The 21,100-nt window shown below is 42.5% G+C and overlaps 2 protein-coding genes across 5 annotated transcripts in view; one reads left to right on the top strand and one right to left on the bottom strand.

Moving 5' to 3' along the window:
* Positions 1-1,459: 1,459 nt before the first annotated feature.
* On the top strand, positions 1,460-10,836 carry rbm14a (RNA binding motif protein 14a). Of its 4 annotated transcripts, none has more exons than XR_003929364.1 (9): positions 1,510-1,653; positions 2,138-2,317; positions 2,846-3,030; positions 3,769-3,969; positions 4,070-4,182; positions 4,454-4,750; positions 5,352-5,605; positions 6,272-10,111; positions 10,231-10,836. XR_003929364.1 is itself a non-coding variant. In XM_030068685.1 (9 exons), exons 2-9 carry the CDS (start codon positions 2,157-2,159, stop codon positions 9,983-9,985), a joined length of 1,644 nt encoding a protein of 547 aa, XP_029924545.1. In that variant the 5' UTR covers positions 1,510-1,653; positions 2,138-2,156; the 3' UTR covers positions 9,986-10,836. The 4 variants fall into 4 exon arrangements, 3 of the variants coding, with proteins under 3 accessions (XP_029924544.1, XP_029924545.1, XP_029924541.1); XM_030068685.1 differs by having other exon boundaries at positions 6,272-6,700; positions 9,982-10,836; XM_030068684.1 differs by lacking the exon at positions 1,510-1,653 and adding an exon at positions 1,460-1,503 and having other exon boundaries at positions 6,272-10,836.
* A 209-nt stretch (positions 10,837-11,045) lies between these two features.
* Positions 11,046-21,100, bottom strand: part of LOC115371871 (phosphatidylinositol-binding clathrin assembly protein-like) — a 29,966-nt gene continuing 19,911 nt past the window's right edge. The window contains exons 12-19 of the mRNA XM_030069448.1: positions 20,359-20,456; positions 20,029-20,142; positions 19,880-19,910; positions 19,513-19,654; positions 18,850-18,873; positions 17,780-17,836; positions 17,506-17,625; positions 11,046-16,118 (exon numbers count right to left, since the gene is read on the bottom strand). Coding sequence (XP_029925308.1) covers positions 16,104-16,118; positions 17,506-17,625; positions 17,780-17,836; positions 18,850-18,873; positions 19,513-19,654; positions 19,880-19,910; positions 20,029-20,142; positions 20,359-20,456 — 601 coding nt within the window. The 3' untranslated portion in view covers positions 11,046-16,103. The remainder of the gene's footprint in view (positions 16,119-17,505; positions 17,626-17,779; positions 17,837-18,849; positions 18,874-19,512; positions 19,655-19,879; positions 19,911-20,028; positions 20,143-20,358; positions 20,457-21,100) is intronic.

Below are 21,100 nucleotides of genomic sequence, written 5' to 3'. Positions count from 1 at the left end.
GACCTTGACCTAATAAGGAAGTCTGCTGCACTAGATCTCTCTCTCTTTCTTTTTGTCTGGCCCCTGCTGCAGCCTGAGTGACCCAAATGCTCCGATGTGTTAACCTCTCCTATATGCCTGTACTTCTATTATTTTAGATTGGGAGGATGGGTCCAGCATTGTTTTGGCATCTCAAGGGAAGTTTTATGAGTGGCTGCATCTCTTCCATTAATGAAGCTATAATCGTGTGTTTCAGTAAAAATGATTGAGCTAGATTGTGGTTTTGACATATCTTCTGCCATCTTTTGCTAACAGAGCTGACAGATTTGTGAGATACCTTACTCAAGGCAAGCAATGCTAATTAATTAAATGGTTTTGTTTGTTTGTTTGTTTGTTTGTTTGTTTTTGGTCAGATTGCCTGTTTAGAAAACATGATGAATTATTTCTGATTCAATAAAAGTAAAAATGTGTGAAATTGTGAAATATTTCACTGTGGCTAATCTCCCTCAGCTAAATCTCATTCAACCACTAGGTGACGACAGTTAGCCATCATTGCTGGGCAAACTCTCATCCTTTACATTAACAAAGAAGGTGGACACACACACACACACACACACACACACACACACACACACACACACACAAGCATAAAGGTAAAGAGACACCTGGGAACATCTATGACCCTGGATTAAGCAAAATCCTAGATAAAGACAGTTGTCTGACCTGAGAGTTTTACAAGGATGTTACACTGTCATCCGGGCTCAAAATATTATATTACATGCAAAATAATACTTCATGCAAATACTTTATGCTTGCATCAGAGCTCTGGATTTATCCTTTCTTGATTTTTTCAGCTGGCAGCATTTTAAACTCAAATGGTCACTATCAAGTCATGATGACAAATTCTGTTCGACACAGGGTGCACCGCTCATTTTTATAATACTTAGAATGAGCAAAAGAGATTTACTTGGGGAAAAAAGAAAAAAAAAAAAACAGATCCAGTTGGGTTCATTGTGATATGAAAAAAAGACACAAACATTAGGCTGTAACTGGGCCTATAGTGAATACTGGAGCATTCTGCATACAGTTAGAGGGGAGGAGGGAGAGCTTGACTCAGGTCAGAGAGAATGAGAGGGGATTTCCTCAACAACAGACAATTGAGGATATTGATATCAAGTTTCATATGACCATAGCTGACTAGCACAATAATTTAACAATTTTTCAGCGTTTCATTATGTGGCCTGCATCAGACACATTAAATCAAAAATATATATATATCTACAAGCAGATGGTGATCTCAAATGCAAATTCTTTGGGCTTACCTAATCTAAAAGTTAATAGTTAAAAAAATGATTTGATTTAGCCTATTTAAGTACATAATAGTATGTCATTCAAATTGAACACTGCTGTTGAGGAGCAGCGCTGGAGGCAACTGCGCCCCTGGTGGCGGCGGCGCGCATCGCTCTCAAGAAGCCGGAACCGGATGTGAGGTTTGAAATATAGCTCCAGCCAGCACCGCGTTTGGTAAGAAATGTGTGTACTGTGTCAACAAGATTAACGCCTTCCTCCACTTTTACAGAGAAATATACATAACTTTAAATGAACTACCGCGCTTCCTAATAACTCATCCCTTTGTACAACTGTCGAGAGAAGTGTTTGTTTTCAGCCGCGCAGGTAAAACCACCATGTTAGCATTTGCTAGCTTAGCTGCCGTTACCATCGAACAAAATGGCCAGCAGTGTGAGTAGTTTCTAGCTAGCCATGCGACTTAGCCTGCGCTGCTTATTACCTAACAGCCCACGTCGTGCTTACATTTGTCATTTTATTTGTGCGCAGTTATCTCACTTAGCGTGGTAATAGTCTGCTTCTAGCTCCATTTAATCCCATTCAGCTGGATTGACGATGAGATTAGCCATATCGTTCGCGGTAGCTTAACTGTTGAATCTTTCTACTCAGCTGACGTTATCTGTCCAAATCATGAGATTATAGACACATTCTGATAGAGAGAACAACCACTCCGTCTCCCCAACTTACTAGAAGAATTCATCACTTTACATGTGTTCAGTAATATAATCAGTTTTATATTCTGTTGCTAATTGTGTTTTCTTTATGCCGGTAGCCAACCATTTTCTCCCGCCTCCCGTTTTCTCCTCTGCAGATGTCTGGTTGACCCAGAGATGTCCAGTGATAACGTGAAGTTGTTTGTGGGGAACCTTCCTTTAGACGCAACTCATGACGAGCTCAACAAGCTCTTTGCTCCATACGGGGAGGTGCACACCTGCTCCTTGCTCAGGCAGTATGCCTTCATCACCCTCAAAGGAGAGGGAGCAGCTGACAGGTAGTGTACCTCACTGTGGGTCACAGTGTCACATGGGTCAAGTCTATTATCCTGTGTGTGTCACATTCTTACTGGCTGTAATGGACAGAAGAAGAAAACCTGTATACACCATAGTGTGTGGCAAACTGCAAATTAATCAGCTTCTTTCATTGTTGTACAAGTCAGAATCGATTTTTTTTTTTTTTTAGAATAGAGGATGATTTCTAAGACCTGTAGAAGTTGCCTGTATATGCTTGTTTTCATTAAAAGCGTGTACATCCGTAGTTACCAACAAAGCATAAAAAACAATGAAGGAAAAAGTGTGAACACCCTGCCCAGTGTCCCCAGGTTGGATCTGTTGTGTTTTTGTAAGCTTTAGCTCTTCATTAGAAAAAAGTGTGATGATGGTGTTAATATCCTCCCTTGTACATTACAAATTACATTACTGTATTTTTTTTTTCTTGTTGAAATCTAATGTACATATACACATGCAGTATTATTACTAGTAGCTACATGTGGTGATGGCGGTTCTGTTTCTTTCTCTGACAGGGCCATTAGGCATCTGGATGGCAAAGAATACAGAGGGAGGCCCCTGGTGGTAGAGGAGTCCCGTGCTCGCCCACCAAACTCTACCAAAGTGTTTGTGGGGAACCTCAGCTCAACATGCTCTGCAGATGACTTGCATGGGCTGTTCCAGACCTTTGGAAGAGTTCTTGACTGTGACAAAGTCAAAGGTCAGTTTTATGGCCCATGACCAACACAAGTTATGTGTAATGTGTGTATAGTGCACAAAAATATTGTTGGCAGTTTGATGTGAAAATTGTGCCAGCTTTTTTATCATTTAGAAATGCTGTGCCTTAATGGGCTGAAATTCAGGGGGTATTTGTGATTCCAATGTTGGATACTAACTAAAATCCGTGGAGATAGATATCGCACAATTGGAAAAACCTGCACAGTGAATTTTTTTAAGGGAGCACAATGACTAGACAATTTCACAGTTTTTCAGGTTTCTTAAATAAACATTTTTTTGAAGTTATTTAAGGCCATAAATGATAGTTAAAATTTTCTGGAAAGGACACTCTTAAGTACAGCTGCCTCATGAAAGTCAAGGAGCTGAATTGACCATAGACTGCCATAGACCTCTGCATTCAACTCAGAAGGTGGAGTTTTTTTTAGATAGTTACTGTGTATTGCAGAAAATAAAACAAGACACACTCTTAAAAATGCACAGGGCAAATACTGCAGTAAGGAATGGGAAAATGTTAAGTGTTTTATTTCCTTTCAGAAGTGGTAGATGTGCAATTAATTGGATTAATTATCCTATACGCAGTAGTCAGTTTGTTGTATTGAAAGGCACACTCTCAGTTGACTGTAAACTGTGAGTCGGGTACAGCCCTACGCTTATATCAAAATGACAGTCATCATTGTGTGATACTAAAACCATGCCTCATCCTTTCCTGTATACCCTACAGCCAGATTATGCTCGAATGCTGGCTATGCGTTTGTGCATATGGAGAGGAAGGAGGATGCTCTGCAAGCCATCGAAGCCCTCAACGGGACTATCTTCAAGGGGCGCCAGCTGTCTGTGGAGCTATCCAAGGCCCAGCCCTTGATCAACCAGATTATCTCCTCTGCAAACGCAACCAACCCCACTGGTGGGGCTATGGCAGCAGGTGAAGGAGAAGGACCGCTACATGTTTATTGTTTGTTATAATTTAATGCCAAAAGAGAACCCTAACCCAGAATGTTTGTGTTTTCCCCTTCTGCTCACAGGTGCAGCTAGAGAGGGCCTCCTCCCAAGACCTCATCCGTCACTAGAGCATCATCAGAGCCAAGCAGCTGTGCTTGCAGCAGCTGCAGCAGCTGCCGCTGGACTGCCCATACAAGTCAGTTCATTTTAGATCTTGGCTTCTATTGTCATGAAAAACCTCAGACATGTGGATTTTGAAAATTCTATTTTGGTTGCAAGTTTCTACAATGTCAAGGACATTTCTTTCTTTTTTCCCTAACTTGATCCTTTTTAATGGCTTTTTCTTATGGGGCTCTATCTATGGAAATTGTGAAAATTGTTTGGATGAATTAGACTTCAGTGCATTCTGAAAGCTTTTAATGCAGGTATTTCCCTATTTCTTGTATCTTGTCAACATTTCCTTGCAGGTTCAGCAGAGTGTACATAACTCCTTCTACAACACCACATCCTTTGACCCCACCTACGCTGCTCTGAAGGGCATCACGACAGCCAAAGGTTCAGATGGGGTGAACCCTGCCATATATGGGGCACTTGCCAGTCAGGTGTATGGTTCCGTTGCTGACCAGGTGTACGAAGATGTGTCCAATCACAATACTGCATCCGCCGCCGCCGTCGAAGTACCTGAAACAGATCCTCAAGCGATGGCAGATCCCACAATGTTGTTTGAGGCAGCAAGAGCCAAGTTCTTCCAGCAGGGACAGAAGGTGTATTAACTTTGTGTTAAACAAAAAATGTATTATGCTGTACACATGTATTTTTTGTTTACTGTCATATGATAGTAATGAAATAATGTTGTTAATTTCATTACTGTGCCATTATTACTATGGTTGAACTTAGAGCTGCAACTAATGATCATTCCATTTTTGATTAATCTGTTGATTGTTTTCTTGGAAAATTGATTAGTTGGTTGGTTCATAAAATGTCAGAAATTGGTGAAAAATGTTGCAGTTCTCCACAGCCCGAGGTGACATCCTCAGATGTCTTGTTTTGTCCCAACCAACAGTCCACAACCCAAAGATATTTACTTTACTGCCCTATAGGACTAAAGAAACCAGAAATATTCACATTTGAGAAGTTGGAATCAGAGAATTTGGAAATTGTCCCCTTAAAATTCAGAATGACTCAAAATGACACATTGGTTATCAAAATAGTTAGCAATTAATTTAACAGTTGGCCAGTCAATTGTTTGACTAATTGTTGCAGCTCTAGCTTAACTGTTTCTGCTAAAAAAAAGAAAAAAATCTGGAAGTACACAAAAAATGTACTTTGTTCCAACAAATCTAAATGAATTCAATTGATTTGAAGGTTCTGGCCGAGCAGCAAGCAGGCAGGAAGCAAACTGGATCAGCTACTGAGCGAGACCGCAGCCCAATCCGAGGAAACCGAGCCCCCCTTCTCCCTGACCCTGTCCCAGGTTCTTTTGCTCAGATACGACCCAAACGTCGAGCCCTGCTGCCCACGCCACCGGGAGGGCCTGAAGAACCCACAGCCACCACCACAGCTGCTGCTGCTGCTGCCGCTGTTGCTACTGCTACTGAGGGGACAGATCCTATTGCTAGGTACATAGAGCAAATTTTAATATGACAATTCTTGGAACAAGGCAGAAATTTTGTAGCGTGCTTGTCAACAATATGCAAAAAGAAATTGCATAACAAACAAGCAGTAGAGGAAAGAATAGATAGTTCTAGTTCTACACATATGAAGCCTATTTCCTCTTACCAAGAGTTTATAAATGCATGTGCCATGTATAATTTGGGGACAGGTTCAAGTTCATCTATTTTCATCACAAATATGGCTCAAAGGACTTAAGCTAAAATTAACTTCTCTACAATGAGTCAGGCGAAACAAAGACAGGAGAAAACGGAAACAAATACACAACACACAGCATGCCAGCTATTTTACATCCTCTATGCTACCCAGCAACAAATCCCTTAGACCTTCTGCTGTGTACAATTTCAAAAATCACGTTTCCTTCACCAGGGCAGTATGTGCATGCAATATGTGCAAGGAAAAACAGCTAAATGAACATACATGTTTATTTGGATCTTCATTAGCTGTGCAAAATGCAACAGCTACTCTTCCTTGAGTCCACACAGACATTTTCTGTACAGTACATATGATGCACATGAAGAAACTTTTACCTTTGGAATTTGTTGTACTTCTGTGCTTTGTATTTGTTTTGCTGTCCTGTCCTCTCATCTCTTCTCTCCCAACCTCCATTCCAGGTGTTATGCAGAATACTACCAGCAAATGCAGAACTACCAACAGTATCATCAGTACCATCAACAGTACCAGTACCTCCAGTATGCTTATACCAATCCCCCTCCTCCTCCTCCACCACCTCCTCCACCTCCACCGGCCACTACCCAGGCCGCAGGCTACACACAAGCCTCCTCCACAGCCACAGCACCCCCGGGGACATACACCGCGCCCACAGCTTATACCCCACCGGTAACATACGCATCAGGAGCCTATTCTGCAGCAGGAAACTATGAGTCATCTGGGAATTATGACGCCTCATCGGGGGGCTACGACACGTCAGCGAGCTACGATGCATCGGGCAACTACGGGGCATCAGGAGCGTATGATGCAACAGGAGCTTACGCAGCAACGGGAGCCTACACGGCATCGGGAAACTACTCCACGTCCACACCGTATGAGCAGACACCCGCACACGGGCAATCCCAGCCCCAGCGCCATGAATACCCTTACCTCCACACTCCAGAACCCCCTTATCGATAGTCCTACCCCCCCACACACCCCTTCCACATTGCAGACGTGTGTGCGTGTGTTTGCATATGTATTTACATAAGGGACAGATTAAAGAGAGAGAAAATCAGGGAGGGAGCAAGGTTGTGATCTGAATGTGCTTTTAAACTGAAAGTATCTCCCCTTTTCTCCATCTTGGCTATCATACCATAGTCTTTACCTAGCTTGTCTGTCAGGTGATGAAGTAAGTGGCAAGGTGGATGTCGATAATATTGTTCAAAAAGTTCTCTGGGCACAAGAATGAATTAATGAGGCTGTTGAGGAAGGAGAAATTAGCAGGGTTCACAAGGTAGACTCAAATACCACTCATGTCAAATTTTGTAGTGGCTCATGTACTTTCTCCTTTAATGTCAAAGAAGCTAAAATGTTGCTTGGAAACAGACTAAACACAGTGGCCTGTTAGCTTGACTGAAATCCATTTAGTTGCATTGAACGTATGCTGTGACCTGGTTGTTTTCCCAGATGTGTTGCGTTGCACATTTCGGACAGTCCAACTCCTGCCAGTCAAGTTCAGGACAGAAGTGACATTTTTTGAGCCACACTTTATTTTGTTTGTTTTGATTTGTATGGTTGGTTGTCAACACCAGAGCAGTGCCTTTAAGATTATGAAGGACCATCATCCATTAAAGATTGAGAATGAAAGACTGAGAGTACCTTAGAGGCAGGCCAGCGTGACTGTGCACTGTACAGCTGCAGAGCTTGTTCCCGGCAGCCTTGGTTTCACTCAGCTGCTAGGACAAGTGTTCATCAAGCACCTGAGAGTAGCAGTGGTGAAGTAGTCTTTTAATTCCTCTGCCCTCCATGGTTTTGGATCATTATTACTGAAATGGCACAGGCAATTCTTTCATTGATCAGCATAACGCTTGTTTGGATAGATACTGTATTTATCAGTGTACTGTTCAGATGAGTTGCTGCCCAAATTAAAAGTGCAGCACCGGATTGCTCTTTCTGGTTCCTTGTTTTTCACTTGGCCTGCTGATAGAAAGGATTGTCTGAAAACGTACACAGTTGTGTTGCAAAGGCATGAAGAGACTCCAGCCTGAATTAACTGACATCAGCCAATGAAGTCCTACATTTTGGTACACACAGGCTAGGCAAGTAACTTGCAAGGTTGTGGCAAACTTGGTGGGGATACTACTAGTCTGCCGTAATGCTTACAGTGTTTCATAGTTACCGGTTCTGTATTGTTTTACATTCTGTGAGTTAGCCAAGTATATCAAGCAAATCAGGCTCACAAAATACAAAATAGATATTAAAACTCGGTCCATTGTTCATGTTAGAGTATGTGGTTTGGATGGGCTTGTAGAGCAGGTAGCCACTGTGTACATTGCTTGTGTTTTTCTGATTTAGTGCAGCCTCTCTGTGCATCTTTAGGTGTAGACTAAACAAATCAAAATGAGACGAACTGAATTCCCGTTCTCAGGAGCGAATTCTCAGGCCAGAGCTACTGGTACAAAGCGATGTGTATTTCTACAATGGATTTAGATTATAATTGAATTTCAGTTTAGAAGAATTTTTTACTCTTTCATATAACTTTGTTTTGTGCCGACTTGTTATCGGAGCCACCTGTGTGGAAAAGCAGGCTTGCTGTGTATATCCTCATCTTTTTTTAGATTATTCCCAACAATCAGTTGATCCCAGTTTTCTACAAGGATGCCGACTGCAAAAGAGGAGTTATTTTTTGTCATACTTGTATATACATTTTTGAAATCTCGAACGCTGGAGAAATTACAGTAATTGGTACTTGGCTAATGATGTCAAAAGATGCATTATAAGTAGTGAAATTTTCAGCTGGGTTATTCCGTTTGGCTTTGCTGATAAAGGGAAATTACTTACATTTTGAAATCATGAGATCAGCGTTCCAGCATAGCAATGTTCAGCGTTGATAGCTGTTAGCTTTTGTTCCCGTCTCCTCGGTTATTGTCACACCTCTGTTCTCATGGAAACCATCAGTGATTCAGAGGGAATGTTGAGACAGTTTTTTTTATATACCACATTGCAAGTTGCAGAAAAGTATGATTATTCTTGTGTTCTTCATGTAAATACTTGAAATTTTATTTGAAGCTGGAGAAGTAACAGCAGCCAACATTTGGTGTGGTAAGAATGCTGATTGATAATGTTGAGATAACTGATTGTACTGTGTAGGGATAGTGAGTAGACAGTTGAAGTTGTTCAGGTCTGTTAAAAGAGCGGTGGCCTGTGTGAATGGCTGCAGCTGTGGTGTGTGAACAGAACAGGATTAGCCTCAGTGGTCATGCTTGTGCTGTGTGCTGTCAAACCGCCATTGAAACAAAGTACATGAAGCTAGCCAGTGAATGAATGCACACTATATAATCAAACACCGCATTGGATCTAAGGCTCAAATGTGCTTTGAGTTCACACCCAGGTTGGGTATAAACATTCAGCTTTGATTCAACCCTTTAAAATCTGGAGACTCCCTAACCAGTGATCGTGAAATCGGGGGGGAAAAAATCATTCACCTGCATCCATTTGAATTGAAAGTAGGCAGTCTCAGCCCTGGCATGTGTCTAAATTGAATTGTTGAATATCTAAGTGTTTCTGATGTGTAGGGTCATTGGCTTTGTCTGGAACCGTAAATGGATTTGAGGTGGTAGTCTCAGCGCCATACTTGGATATAAAGGTTGTCTAGGTGTAGAGTAAAGGCGATGGATATTCGTGTGCAGCAGCGGGAAGGGCCGGTAACCTCTCTTTTTCTCCTGTCCCCCCTTCTGATCTCACCAGAAATACACTCTCCATCATAACACATCACTAGGATTGCTTGGCATAATTCTCTACATTCATATCCCACATGTAGGCACCTCCTTCACCTCTCCACTAATCTAGATTTATTTTATCTGGGTTGTTGCATATTTCACATGTGAACCAGGCTACACGTGGAAATGATAATGCACACCTTACCTTATTCCACATGTATTTCATGTGACCCATAAGCTGTTCATGATTATTCTCGCGCACGCACACATACACAAAAGTTATTCATCATAATGATTATTCGCCACCTGAATTGGTAGTGTTGTTAGGTTTATGTTATACATAGCCTCTCCATTTCCACATGTAATTCCTCCTGCTCCATGTGAACTGTTAGATGCATGCCTTGTTGTTCCTGCTGCTCCAGCCACCTTCTTCCTCTTGCTGATTATTGCAGCTAGAGTGGGAGGGAGCCTAACTGAGCCCTAGCCCTGGACGTACGCCACACGCACCTGTAGCGTGGGATGGGGAAAACAGCAGCGTTAGGCCTGAAACTGCTGTGGACGATGGGGTGTCCCCCCACTAAGGTAAACACTCAGACCACACACTCCTGCCCCTTCCTGAAACAACATACGTACACACACACAGCCATGTCCATTCTTCTTTTGTTCCCCAGTTGTCTTCAGGGATGTGTTTCTTTTTTCAGGATTTCAGATTTTTGGACATATATCTCTTGTTGACGTCAAATGGGAGATTACTTTTTTTCCTGATTTTTATTTTCCTGGCGACATCCCTATTTTCCCTCAAACGCACACATGCATCTGCTCATACATTCCTGCTCCTGACTCACCCACCCACCCACTCACACACCTGATCTTTTGAGTGCACGTATGTCTCATTTAGCCTAAATCTCATCCCTCACTGCCACCGAAGCAGGCAGGTTGTCGTCAGCACAGCCTGTATCTCACAGCCTGTCTCCCAAGAGTACCAGGCAATCACAGCCAGAGCTGGACACGGGACATGTAGATAGGATGGGTTGTTTTAGTTTTTGTACTGCGGCCCTGGGGCCACTTTGGGGTTAAGTGCCTTGCTTAAGAGCACACTGGTAGGCCCTCCATTTCAGTTGAATAACCTGGCTCAGGATAGGTTGCTGGTTCAACGCTCTACCCCTCTGCCCCCAGAAATGATTTTCAATGCCACATTCAACTTGTATGAATGACAATGAACACGGATCTTATCATTTTGTTTTAAATTACATTTTGTCCTATGTTCTTTGAAATGTTTAATTATCAATAAATTACCATGAATAGAACAGTAGCTTTCCTGTGTCAATCTTTTGCCATGTTTTAAAAAAGTTTCAGACTCTTGAGCACTCTAAGAATATACCTAATCTTGAAACACCGGTAAAGCAAAATGGTCAAATAAATGTCCCCAGGACTTGAGAGGTGATGATGTTGAATATTGTCTTATTTTAGGTGCTTTGTTGGAAAGTACTTATTGGGAAGTCGCCAAAGAACTGTGTGGGAGCTTAGCATCAGATGACGTTTTATTCCATTTTCTTCCAAAAACATCAACCTCTGCTTTTCAAATAAAAATCAATAATTTCATAACAATGCAAACCCATTGTTGATAATAATTCTATCACTTTGATGTACAAAAAAGGAAATCAGTAATTGAAGGTATGGACCCTCACTCCCTGCTAACAACAAGACTTGTTCATGGACACTGTTATGTTTCATGCCCGCAACAACAATGAACAGTTTACAGATGGACGTTAGGGTACTTGATGAGAGGAGTCAACGCAGTATACACAGTATTGAGGGTATACTGAGCTCACATGATGACTGGGCTTACTATGTACATAAATGGACCAAGACTGAAGGGCGGGAATGTGAAACTGCATGAGCATCATGCACCTTTCACCGGCTGAACAACATGGAAATACAGTTTCTTCAACTGGTAACATGTAGGTCTGGTTTCCAGTAGCCAGATTAATCCAAGAGCTAGATTCAGTGATTACTCTAAGGGTCTGTAGAGCAGGGAGTATTGTCACACTGAGTCTGTGGATATGTCTTCAGAGTGTCCCATTAAGACAACTCCAAGACTACAAAGACCCTATCATTTGAATTATTAAGTACAACTTAATAATTTACCTCATCTCCTGTAGCTTGCTGAAAGGTAGACTTAAGATGAAAAACATTTTGTATGTAGAGTTATGTACACTGGAAGTCAGATTTAGAGCTGATAAATATCTAGAAATCCTTTCTTATTTTGTACCCTTGACCTGTCTGGTTAAAGTGGGGAACCAAAAAAAAAAAGTTGCTCTTGCACTAACGTGTAAAGGAGCAGGTTTCCTCAAACCTCTAATAAGACTGAGAAGAAGTAGACTGTCTCAGAAACCAATAGAGGTGTAAGTGTTGTAGCCTCCTTGCTTTCCTGATAACTTAGCATTATTTCCCCTAAATTGACCTTTCGTCAAGAATGTTAAAAAGTAACAAGGAGGGATGCATTAGTAATAATCCGACTATAGCCTACATGCCACGAGAAAATAAATGGAAGTGCACAAAGACATTACAGACATGGGGATACTAAACTTTATCAGGGACCTTTTACCCATCTGTACATTGTTTTTGAACAGGGGCGCCCAAAATGGCACTGATGTCATAATCCCTTGCCCAGGTCTGTAGGCTACACCTGTCTCCTGTACACTTATCTGTTCCTGGCTTTACTGACCCAGGCACAGTTTTCCAGAAATTGCCTCAAAGCAGAGATCATCTTTGTTTATTTGCCCAAAATGGTACAAAGATGATCTCAGCGCGAATGAGCTTCTGAAAATCCAAGCCAGGAAACCAGTCCATAGTTAAAAGGATGACAGAGAACAATACAGTCCAGTTGATGGCAACAGACAAGACAAGACCGGGCAAACACTTGTTTAACACCACACGATGTGAACCAGACCAAACATGTATTACAGTACTTTGACTTTCAATCAAAACCTCCCAAGATGCTGCTGGCAGAGTACGAAAAAGGAGCAAGCATTCAAACACACGTATTGAAAATAGCAACGCTTTAATAAAGAGAGCGGTTTTACAAGACTGCAATGTCTAGCTAGCTAGGTGATGATTGGCATTGACATTCATGGTGTTTTGCAAAGATGCAGCCGTGATAACTGTGTTTGAAGTTTGATGGGGGAACTTATAAGTTGCATTTCTGCATGCGAGGCAGCCTTCAAACAGTTACTGAGCCTACATCTTGCAAAACAGTTGATTATGAATGTCAACGGACGTTCATGTCAAGAGGTAAGTAAAAAATCTCATGGAGAAATTTCCTTAACATTTTCCAAACACACCGGTAAGTGAGAGTTCACACAATGGTCATGCTTTTACCGGGCACACAAGCCAATAAAAAGACGACACTTAATCATGCAAAAAATGACAGTTTCTTTGTCTGTTTAAAAAAAAAAAAAGAAAAGAAAAAAAAAGAAAAGAAATTCCTTTCGAGTTCTGATATCATCCATCCATAGTGACCTTGAATAAGAAGAAGCTGCGCTTTGATGATGACTTTGGTGCAAAAAAATGTTCCTGTTTCGAAGAGGACAGACCCTGTCCTGTCCGCTCCCTCGATGAAGACACTCTTGGTATAGACCAGTTGTGATAGTTTACCCCTGATCCCCCACCCACCCGGAGCCCACCCCTTCCTCCTCAAGATGGACACAAACATCACAAACATCGACCCCCCCACCCGCCCATCCCCTCCCTGGATGATGACACCTTCAAAATACAACCATTCAAACACAGATACAGCAATAAATTGTCCCACGTACAGTACGTCGTCCAATGGGGCTTCAATCACTTTACAGAGAAAGCACGTCTAAAAACACATGAAGAGCGTTACCTATATACAGAGGACACAGCAAATTGTAACAGTCAGAGGTTGGCCTAGGACGGATAAAGCTGCATTGTGGGCATGAGGTGCCACAATGAGAAGAGCATTCAGCTGACAGAAAAAGACGCACCACTGGAACAAAGAGTGAAGGAGAGTGCTACAACGGTTTTCCAAAAAAAAAAAAAAGAAAAAAAACGTCCAAAATGTCTGCTGGCCACTTAGCTAGATTTTCTGTTGAAGATGGAACCTCGTCAGAGAATCTCTACCTGCTCAATGATTGAGGTTCTCAAACACTGATCTCTCTCTCTCGCTCGCTCTGTCTCTCTCACTCTCTCTGTCTGCTGGCAGTAGAGTCATAGCTGCAGTTACCTATAGGGACACTGGTGGTAAGAGTCGCCAGCAGTTACAGTTCAGGGAAGAATCGTTTACATCTGCCACCAGCAGTTAGTTGCAGTTTCTCTGAGAGATTGGATAGGAATCGTCAGCATGTGCAGCTCCAGCTGTCTGGAGAGATAGGCTTAGATTCACTTCAGATTCCATGAGTCCGATGATTGGGGACTTGGCTTTGTCCAGCAGATGAGTGATCCTAGAGCCATCTTAAAGTGATGTCATGTAGCACAGACTGGGACACAGTTAATAATCACACTCATTGCTAAGTTAGTACTACCAGCTCGCAAGAGACCTTTCACCTCTAACCATGGTTAAGTACACAGGGGGGCGCCGTGGCCTCCCCAAGGAACATGACCCTGTTTATCTCAATGGGAAGGCATGTGCACACAAACATACATACAGTACAGGTACATAGAACAGCCACAATCAATAGAAAACAACTTCCTCCCAACTGATTATTGCCCCTTTCAACTGTACATCCCAGCAATAATTTAAAGTTTTGTGCAGCAGAGCGTTGTCCCCTCTTTGAAGGTTTGTGCTATATATACTGTCTGTCTGTGGGTCTTACTCATCTCATTTAGTCTCCCAGTCTCTGCATGGTGAATCAGCTTCTGTGTTGTCACTGTGGGCGTTGGTCGAGATCGACAGACATTATCCTTATTTGCTTTAGAGAGATCTATTCATTTCTGACTTCTCTTATTGGCATTATGCTGTCAGATCCAGAAATATTAACACTACCATTAACAAATTTGTCTCCACCTTAGAAATGCCATTAAATTCCTCTGAGTGGAAATGTAACATCTACCGATGTGATTACCCTTACTAAGATTTTGTGTCCTGTTAAGAGTAAAGGGGTTTAAGAGAGACTTAATTTTGACAGGACCAATGCTCAGGACAGGGAGGACCCCATACAGGTGGGGGGGGGGGTTGAGCATAAGGACGTCATGATTGGCAAGACTGAGAATGACTTCCTTATTAGCATCCAATCACCTCTCTGTCTGGCTCTAAGTGCATTGTTCACTACTTTTAGAACAGCTAGGGTACAACAGAACAGGAGATAGGGTTACAAAACAAAAAACGTCATTCTGTACAGAATCCAGACATGGACTCACAAAAAGTACAAGACTACTATACAGCAGGGACAGCTTCTAAACAGAGTCTACAGATGAGTGAAAAAGACATTTGTGAGATTGCATGATGTTGCACAGCTGTAGAGGAGGAAAAAAAGAAAGTAATACACAGTGTGTATGACATGTCCCCAAGTAGCAAAGTTAGTGTATGAGGTTTGTTTACATCCAAATGTGATGCCTGGGTCTGGCTCAGTGCTTTCATCAGTAATTCCAGTGCAGTAACACATTGGTACCTGGAAACACAGTAATGACATCAGGTACCTGACATCTAGACATGAAAATGCAAAATAAAAACAAACATAACCTTCACGGCTACACCCACCCACATCTACACGAGTGCGCACGCAAACTGATACCTCTCCAAGTCATATTCGTGGTGTGACACGGGCAATACAAAACAAAATGAAACTCATCAAGGACGGTAATGTCGACACGGCACACTGAAATGTAGAAAAAGGGACACGCGTGCTCATCTATCCATGTCGCTTCTGACATCAGGAGACGGATGACACACAAGCGGGGACCGATTCGGATGGGATGCTAAAATCACCTACACGTACATACACCCTTGGCAAAGTTCACGTTGAGTAAAGTGCGTGCAAACGATCCAATCAGAGAAAGAGATGCGTGTCCTCCAAGTATGAGTCAGTGGGGAAGTGGGTGAGTTACGGGAGCAGTTGTTTTTACAGGAAATCATCGGGATCAGGAAATCAGGAAAGGGTCGTGAAGCTTCCACACTTCAGGACGGCTGTCGGTCATCACAGCATCATCACAGGCCATAATCATTGATTTGAACGGACAGCACGTTACCCATTCAGAAAATAGTAAATTAAACAGGACTGGTGGGATTGATGTGGGCTTCTGGTGTCCCAGCTTTACAGAATACGAGACAGAGAGGTCGGTAGCCGCACGGGGAGAGGAGAGGACAGTAGTGGGTCAGGTGGAAAAGAAACCGGTTCCAGCGTTTCATCTCAGGTCTGCGGTCATCCATCCTCTGGTCCTCTCCTTCATCCTCTCCCATCCCTCTCTCTTTCACTGCCTCTATGTCCTCTTCTGTCCTCCTCCTGCACTGGATTTGGTTCTGGATTGGTTTGCTTCAACTTCTTTCTCTTTCTCTCCGTCTCTTTCTCTCGCCCTTTCTCTCGGCTTTGCTGCCATGGTTACAGCATCATCTCTACATGAAGTGCATCTGCAGAGGGTAGCAGAATAGAGAGTAATTTTGCTCAACAAAACACCTCATCAAGTGCTCAGGCATCTATTGACAGGCACATTAACTGCTGCAGTGCTAGCAAAACAGCTACGCGGGGGTATTTAAAGAAGCAGGATTGCACCGTGAGCAATTATATTATTCTTGCTGTATAGAATAATCGGTCAAAACATAATTGAATGTTTGTTTTCATGGGTGTCTTGTGGCTACACCAAGTGATGCTTTCTTACGACGAAGAAAGAGACGGTTTTTAATGTTCGATCTGTCTAAATGAGTAAATTCTTCTTGAAATATTCCTAGGATCCACAGCTCAATGATGCCTGATCAAATCATAAAAACAGATATAATTATTCAAGCATGTTTTGTCAAGTGTGCACAAATCATCTTGGCAAAAACACTGACATATGTAAATTACAGGCCAAAGCCACACTTCATTACTCTTGAACTACAATATATCATCAGTTTATGCTCAGTGCATTTCAGGAGTTCTTTTGTAATTAACTATTATTATGTATTTGTGTGGGTGTGGCTACTCATTTTACCCCAGCCTGACTCATCCACTTCCACTTCACTTAGTGATTTCCTAAATTGCTCAGATGAACTTTTGACAACAGGTATAACATGGATGTAGTAGGATATAGCTGTGGCTTAGTGCAGGTGGAGAGAGCTATATTTCGTCAAGCTGTGATAACAGTTGAGTTGAGCACATTATCTCCCTGTGGCGGCATTGTATTCTGGTCTTTTGAGGCTTCTGCTGGTGAAAAAAATCAGTATCTCTTCCTCTACTGTGGTGAGTTTAGAAGGCAGCCCTCCCTCCTGATTCTGAACATCCGACATTAAAATCGGACGCTTACTGTTAGATGCCTGATCATTTTTTGTCATAAAAGTGCATTGTAGCGTAGTTACACTGAAAATATGTTAACTGTATACATGTGACATTGTCTGGGTTTGGGTGCTTATACATAGGAACAGCAAATCAGGCCCAGGCATGCAGGGCATATCACCATGAACTGTTTTAAACAGTTTATAGGAGTTTAGTAAAACATTTGCCTGTATATGTTCTTTAGCCTGTCTCACCGGGAACTCCCCATTCACGTGTACTGGTTTCCCAAAAATGACTCTAAAAAATGTAGTTCTACCTAAAATATGAACGGGTTATAAACATGACTCAAGGAGATTGAAACCAGGAGGCTGTGGTGTAAAGTTTTTTATTTTGTTTTTGTCTTTTTATGTTTACTGCCATGCTGCCAAACTCTCGGTGAACCTGAGTGGCACAATATAGACAAACTGAGCTGAAGAACATCAACAGGCAAATGTTTTACTAAATGCCCACATCGTTTCGAATGTTTTGTGTGTGTGTGTGTGTTACCTGTGTCCCCGGGATGGGTCCAAAGGGGTTGGTGGGTCTCAGGACAGGCTGGTTGTACATGACAGGCTGGGGGGCCATCATGGGAACTCCTCCCATCTGATGGCTCATCTGAGGAGGGAGCTGAGCCGGAAAAAAAGGAGCGCAGGGACGACAGTTGAATGCAGGTGTGCAAACACCTGCACTAATCTGAAACACTTTGTTTCAGATTAGTGAGTGGATTTCATGTCTTAACAGATGTGTAAGTAAGATTGGACCGGATAAGTTTGTTCATTACCATTCCATACACAGGCACTTGGGGTGTCGTCATAGGAAAAGCCACTGGTGCTGGAGCCTTCAGAGGAACAAAGAGAGGGACACAACAGACATTAAGGAAAAACACCAAAAAATGTCATTTTCCTGCCCTATAGAGCAAGTTATCCATCCAGATACTATAGTCTCTATGTGATTTGGCAAGGTTTGACCTGCTCTGTATCCCAGCACCTCAATACAGTGAGAATGGATGGTTATTGTTTTATGGCGTTCAAACTGTCAAAAATGTGAAAAACTCAACAGCAATAGGTATTTCCAAAAAAACAATGCCACTGATAAACGGCATAATCCACAGTCCTTGACGAGTGAAGACCCCAAATTTGTTCTCACTGGGGTTGCATAGCCATAGTTTGCTGGTGTTCTTTGGCAGGAAATAGATCCAAACCAAGACTTTGGCTGCTGAGTTTTTCACAAGTACATTTTTGTCAGTTTGTGCTCCACGAAATATTCATCTAGACAGGGAACACCACAGCAGACTGGAAACGCAAAAACTATCTGGATGTACGTGGAAACCTTTTATGTTGGGTGAACTGCTCCTTTAACACAAGACTTTCTGGCAAAGCAACAAAGCCAGAACCTGTGATAATCTTCACCTCACCTCAGTAGTCGTCTGTGGACCTGTATCTACTTTTAAGTCTAGTCTCCAAACACACTACTGTAGTGATGCTTTTAACCTTACAAGCCATGTCCTCATTCATTAGTATTTGCAGACATTTGCTTTTAGTAAACACTCTGATCCAGAATGACTTACACAAGTGCAGCACTGGAGTAAAATTCAGTTCAGGTAGCAGCCACAAGGGATAAAACAACAGTGCCAAGACAATACAATAAGCAAAAACATTGTTTTGTCCTTGGGAAATTCATGTATCATCAACAAAGCAGCCTAACAATAAAAAGTGTTTGGTGCATGGATTTAAAAATAAATAAATAAATAAATAAAAAAATCAAAGCAAGGGCATTTTGTGGAAGACGAGGCGAAGATCAGATGTGAAAAGGAAGGGAAAGTTTGGAGGTGAATAAACAGTCAGTACTTACATAGCCAGAGTAGATCATCCCGTTCTGTTGAGAAAGGGAAGCAGAAAGGAGAGAGCAATATTTGAGTTTGATGTAGTTTCAGAGGAGAGGTTAAAGAAAACTCACACAAATCTACATACCACAATTAAGGTCATCCTTAAATGATAAATGATCAAAATAACTGAAGCGTTTTAAAAAGATGCCTGCTGACATAGGTGCTTAGTTGAAAAAAGAAATCACATCACTTTTACCGACTGGCTGGCATAATGTACAGATACAGAATAACAATTTTTCTTTCTCCCCTTCTTTGACTCCCCATTGTTTATCTTAGCATATTTTTTTGAAAATTGTGCCTATTTGCTACTTTGTTACACATAACATCTCTACAATGGTTCCCTCACATTCACTCGTTCACACACACATTGACACACTGATGAAAGAGGCTGCAATGCAAGGTGCCAAGCTGCCCATAAGGAGCGGTCAGGAGTCAAGTGTCTTGCTCAAGGGCACTTCAACACGCTCGCTGGGGGAGCCTGGGATCCAACCACCGCTCTACCTCCTAAGCCAATCCGCCCGTAATGCCTTTGAACGTACTTAAAGTGCCAGATTTGGACTGCATCAGACAGTTCAGGTAGCGTCACAGATCTGTGTGTGTGTGTGTGTGTGTCTGCATTAGTACTTTACCATCTGAGGAACGGGCATGGGTGCGGGTGCCATAGGGTGGGTGGCATGGGTCCAGTTAGTGCTGGTGCACATAGTCTTCGACTGCCAGCCACTCCCTCCTGTTGGCTTCTTCTCTACCAGCTGATTCCACTGGAGCTCCGGCCTGATGCACACACACACACACACACACAAGTCGAGGTACATAATCACATTCATGTGCACAAACACACATACACAGACAGGTGCAGAGTGTGCAAAAAGAGAAAGCGAGACAAAGAGAATGCAGTGATGCATGAATCATGAGAGCACGAACAGGCATAAAACTGAACAGACAGAGCAGAGTCATTTGCTCACGGCTCAGTTTTGAATGTCAAACAAAACCACTCACTTTTTGGCTGGCGTCCCCCCAAACTGCAGGTCTGAGAGAGGAAAGAGAGGCGTAACATCACCCGAGAGGAATCAATACAGAGAGTGGAGTATAGTGGGAAAGACGGAGGAATGAAAGTGATTATTGAATCTACTGAGAGAGATACTCACTGCCAACTAGGTTGGCTAAGGAGGAGTCCAAATCATTGGGCAGCATTTTCCCAGAGTGCAGTGGAGCTCCAGGGCTGTGAATTTGAGTCGGTGGGGCCGGCTTCAGCAGGTCACCTGAAATCACCAGGTTGCCACAGTTACGCCAAAGTGGAAGAGAGAGGGGACAAATCAAGACAGCATGAGGCAACTGGGCTTCAGTTTCAGACTATTCAGCTCTGACTGCTGCGTGCTTCTGTGGGTTTGCATGTGTGCATGCTGATTTACATGCCTGTGTGTGTGCGCAAGAGTGTGTGTGTTTCTGTATCAGCGTGTGTGCATATACAGTCCTACCTCCCCAGGCATTGTTATTGTTGGGCACAGTGTGTGTGGTCTGGATAGGGGTGAAGTTAGGCTGCAGGGTGAACAGCTCACTGGTCAGGTTTGGCACACTGCAGGGCAACAGGAGGAGAGGAGGCCACACGTTAATTCCCCAGAGCTGCATTTTTTAAAATTGACTTAAAGGTGCACCATGCAAAAATGTAGAAGGTTGATTAAAATGAGAACTCTTTAGACTCAAACTGACAAAAAATGTGGCATTACCACGTAATTGAGTCTATGTGATTCTCATCGTCACACTGACTCACTGACAGATTGCGTGCTTAAGACAAACATACAACCCCACCAAAACAACAAACCAACACGTAATCATACAAAAAGAGAAAAGAATAAAGTAAATTCATTAAGAAAAAAAAATCTCCAGTTCTCCATCCTGAATATGGCAATAATTGAGTGCCAGATTCTATACCTTTAAGTCTACAGAGTCTGGTATCTGGATTGTACTAGGGACTTTCCATTCCAAAGAGTGGTGACCCCTTTTCAGTATGCATGAAAAATCAACAGGGAGATAATCTAGGAGTGGTGACTTTTAAGAACAGATTACTGCGGCCCAGTCAGCCCAGCATGCATTCTTTCATGTAGAAGTGTATTGAAAATCTCTCTGCACCAGAGGGTCACAGTAGCTGGCGTGGAAGAGCAAATTCTTATTTACAATGATGGACTGGCAGGGGGCAAAGGGCCTTTTGATGATGAAAAT

This window comes from Myripristis murdjan, chromosome 14 (assembly GCF_902150065.1).
Source record: "Myripristis murdjan chromosome 14, fMyrMur1.1, whole genome shotgun sequence".
Taxonomy (NCBI): Eukaryota; Metazoa; Chordata; class Actinopteri; order Holocentriformes; family Holocentridae; genus Myripristis; species Myripristis murdjan.
Note: the sequence above shows the minus strand (reverse complement) of the source record. Positions and strands in the feature narration are given on the sequence as shown.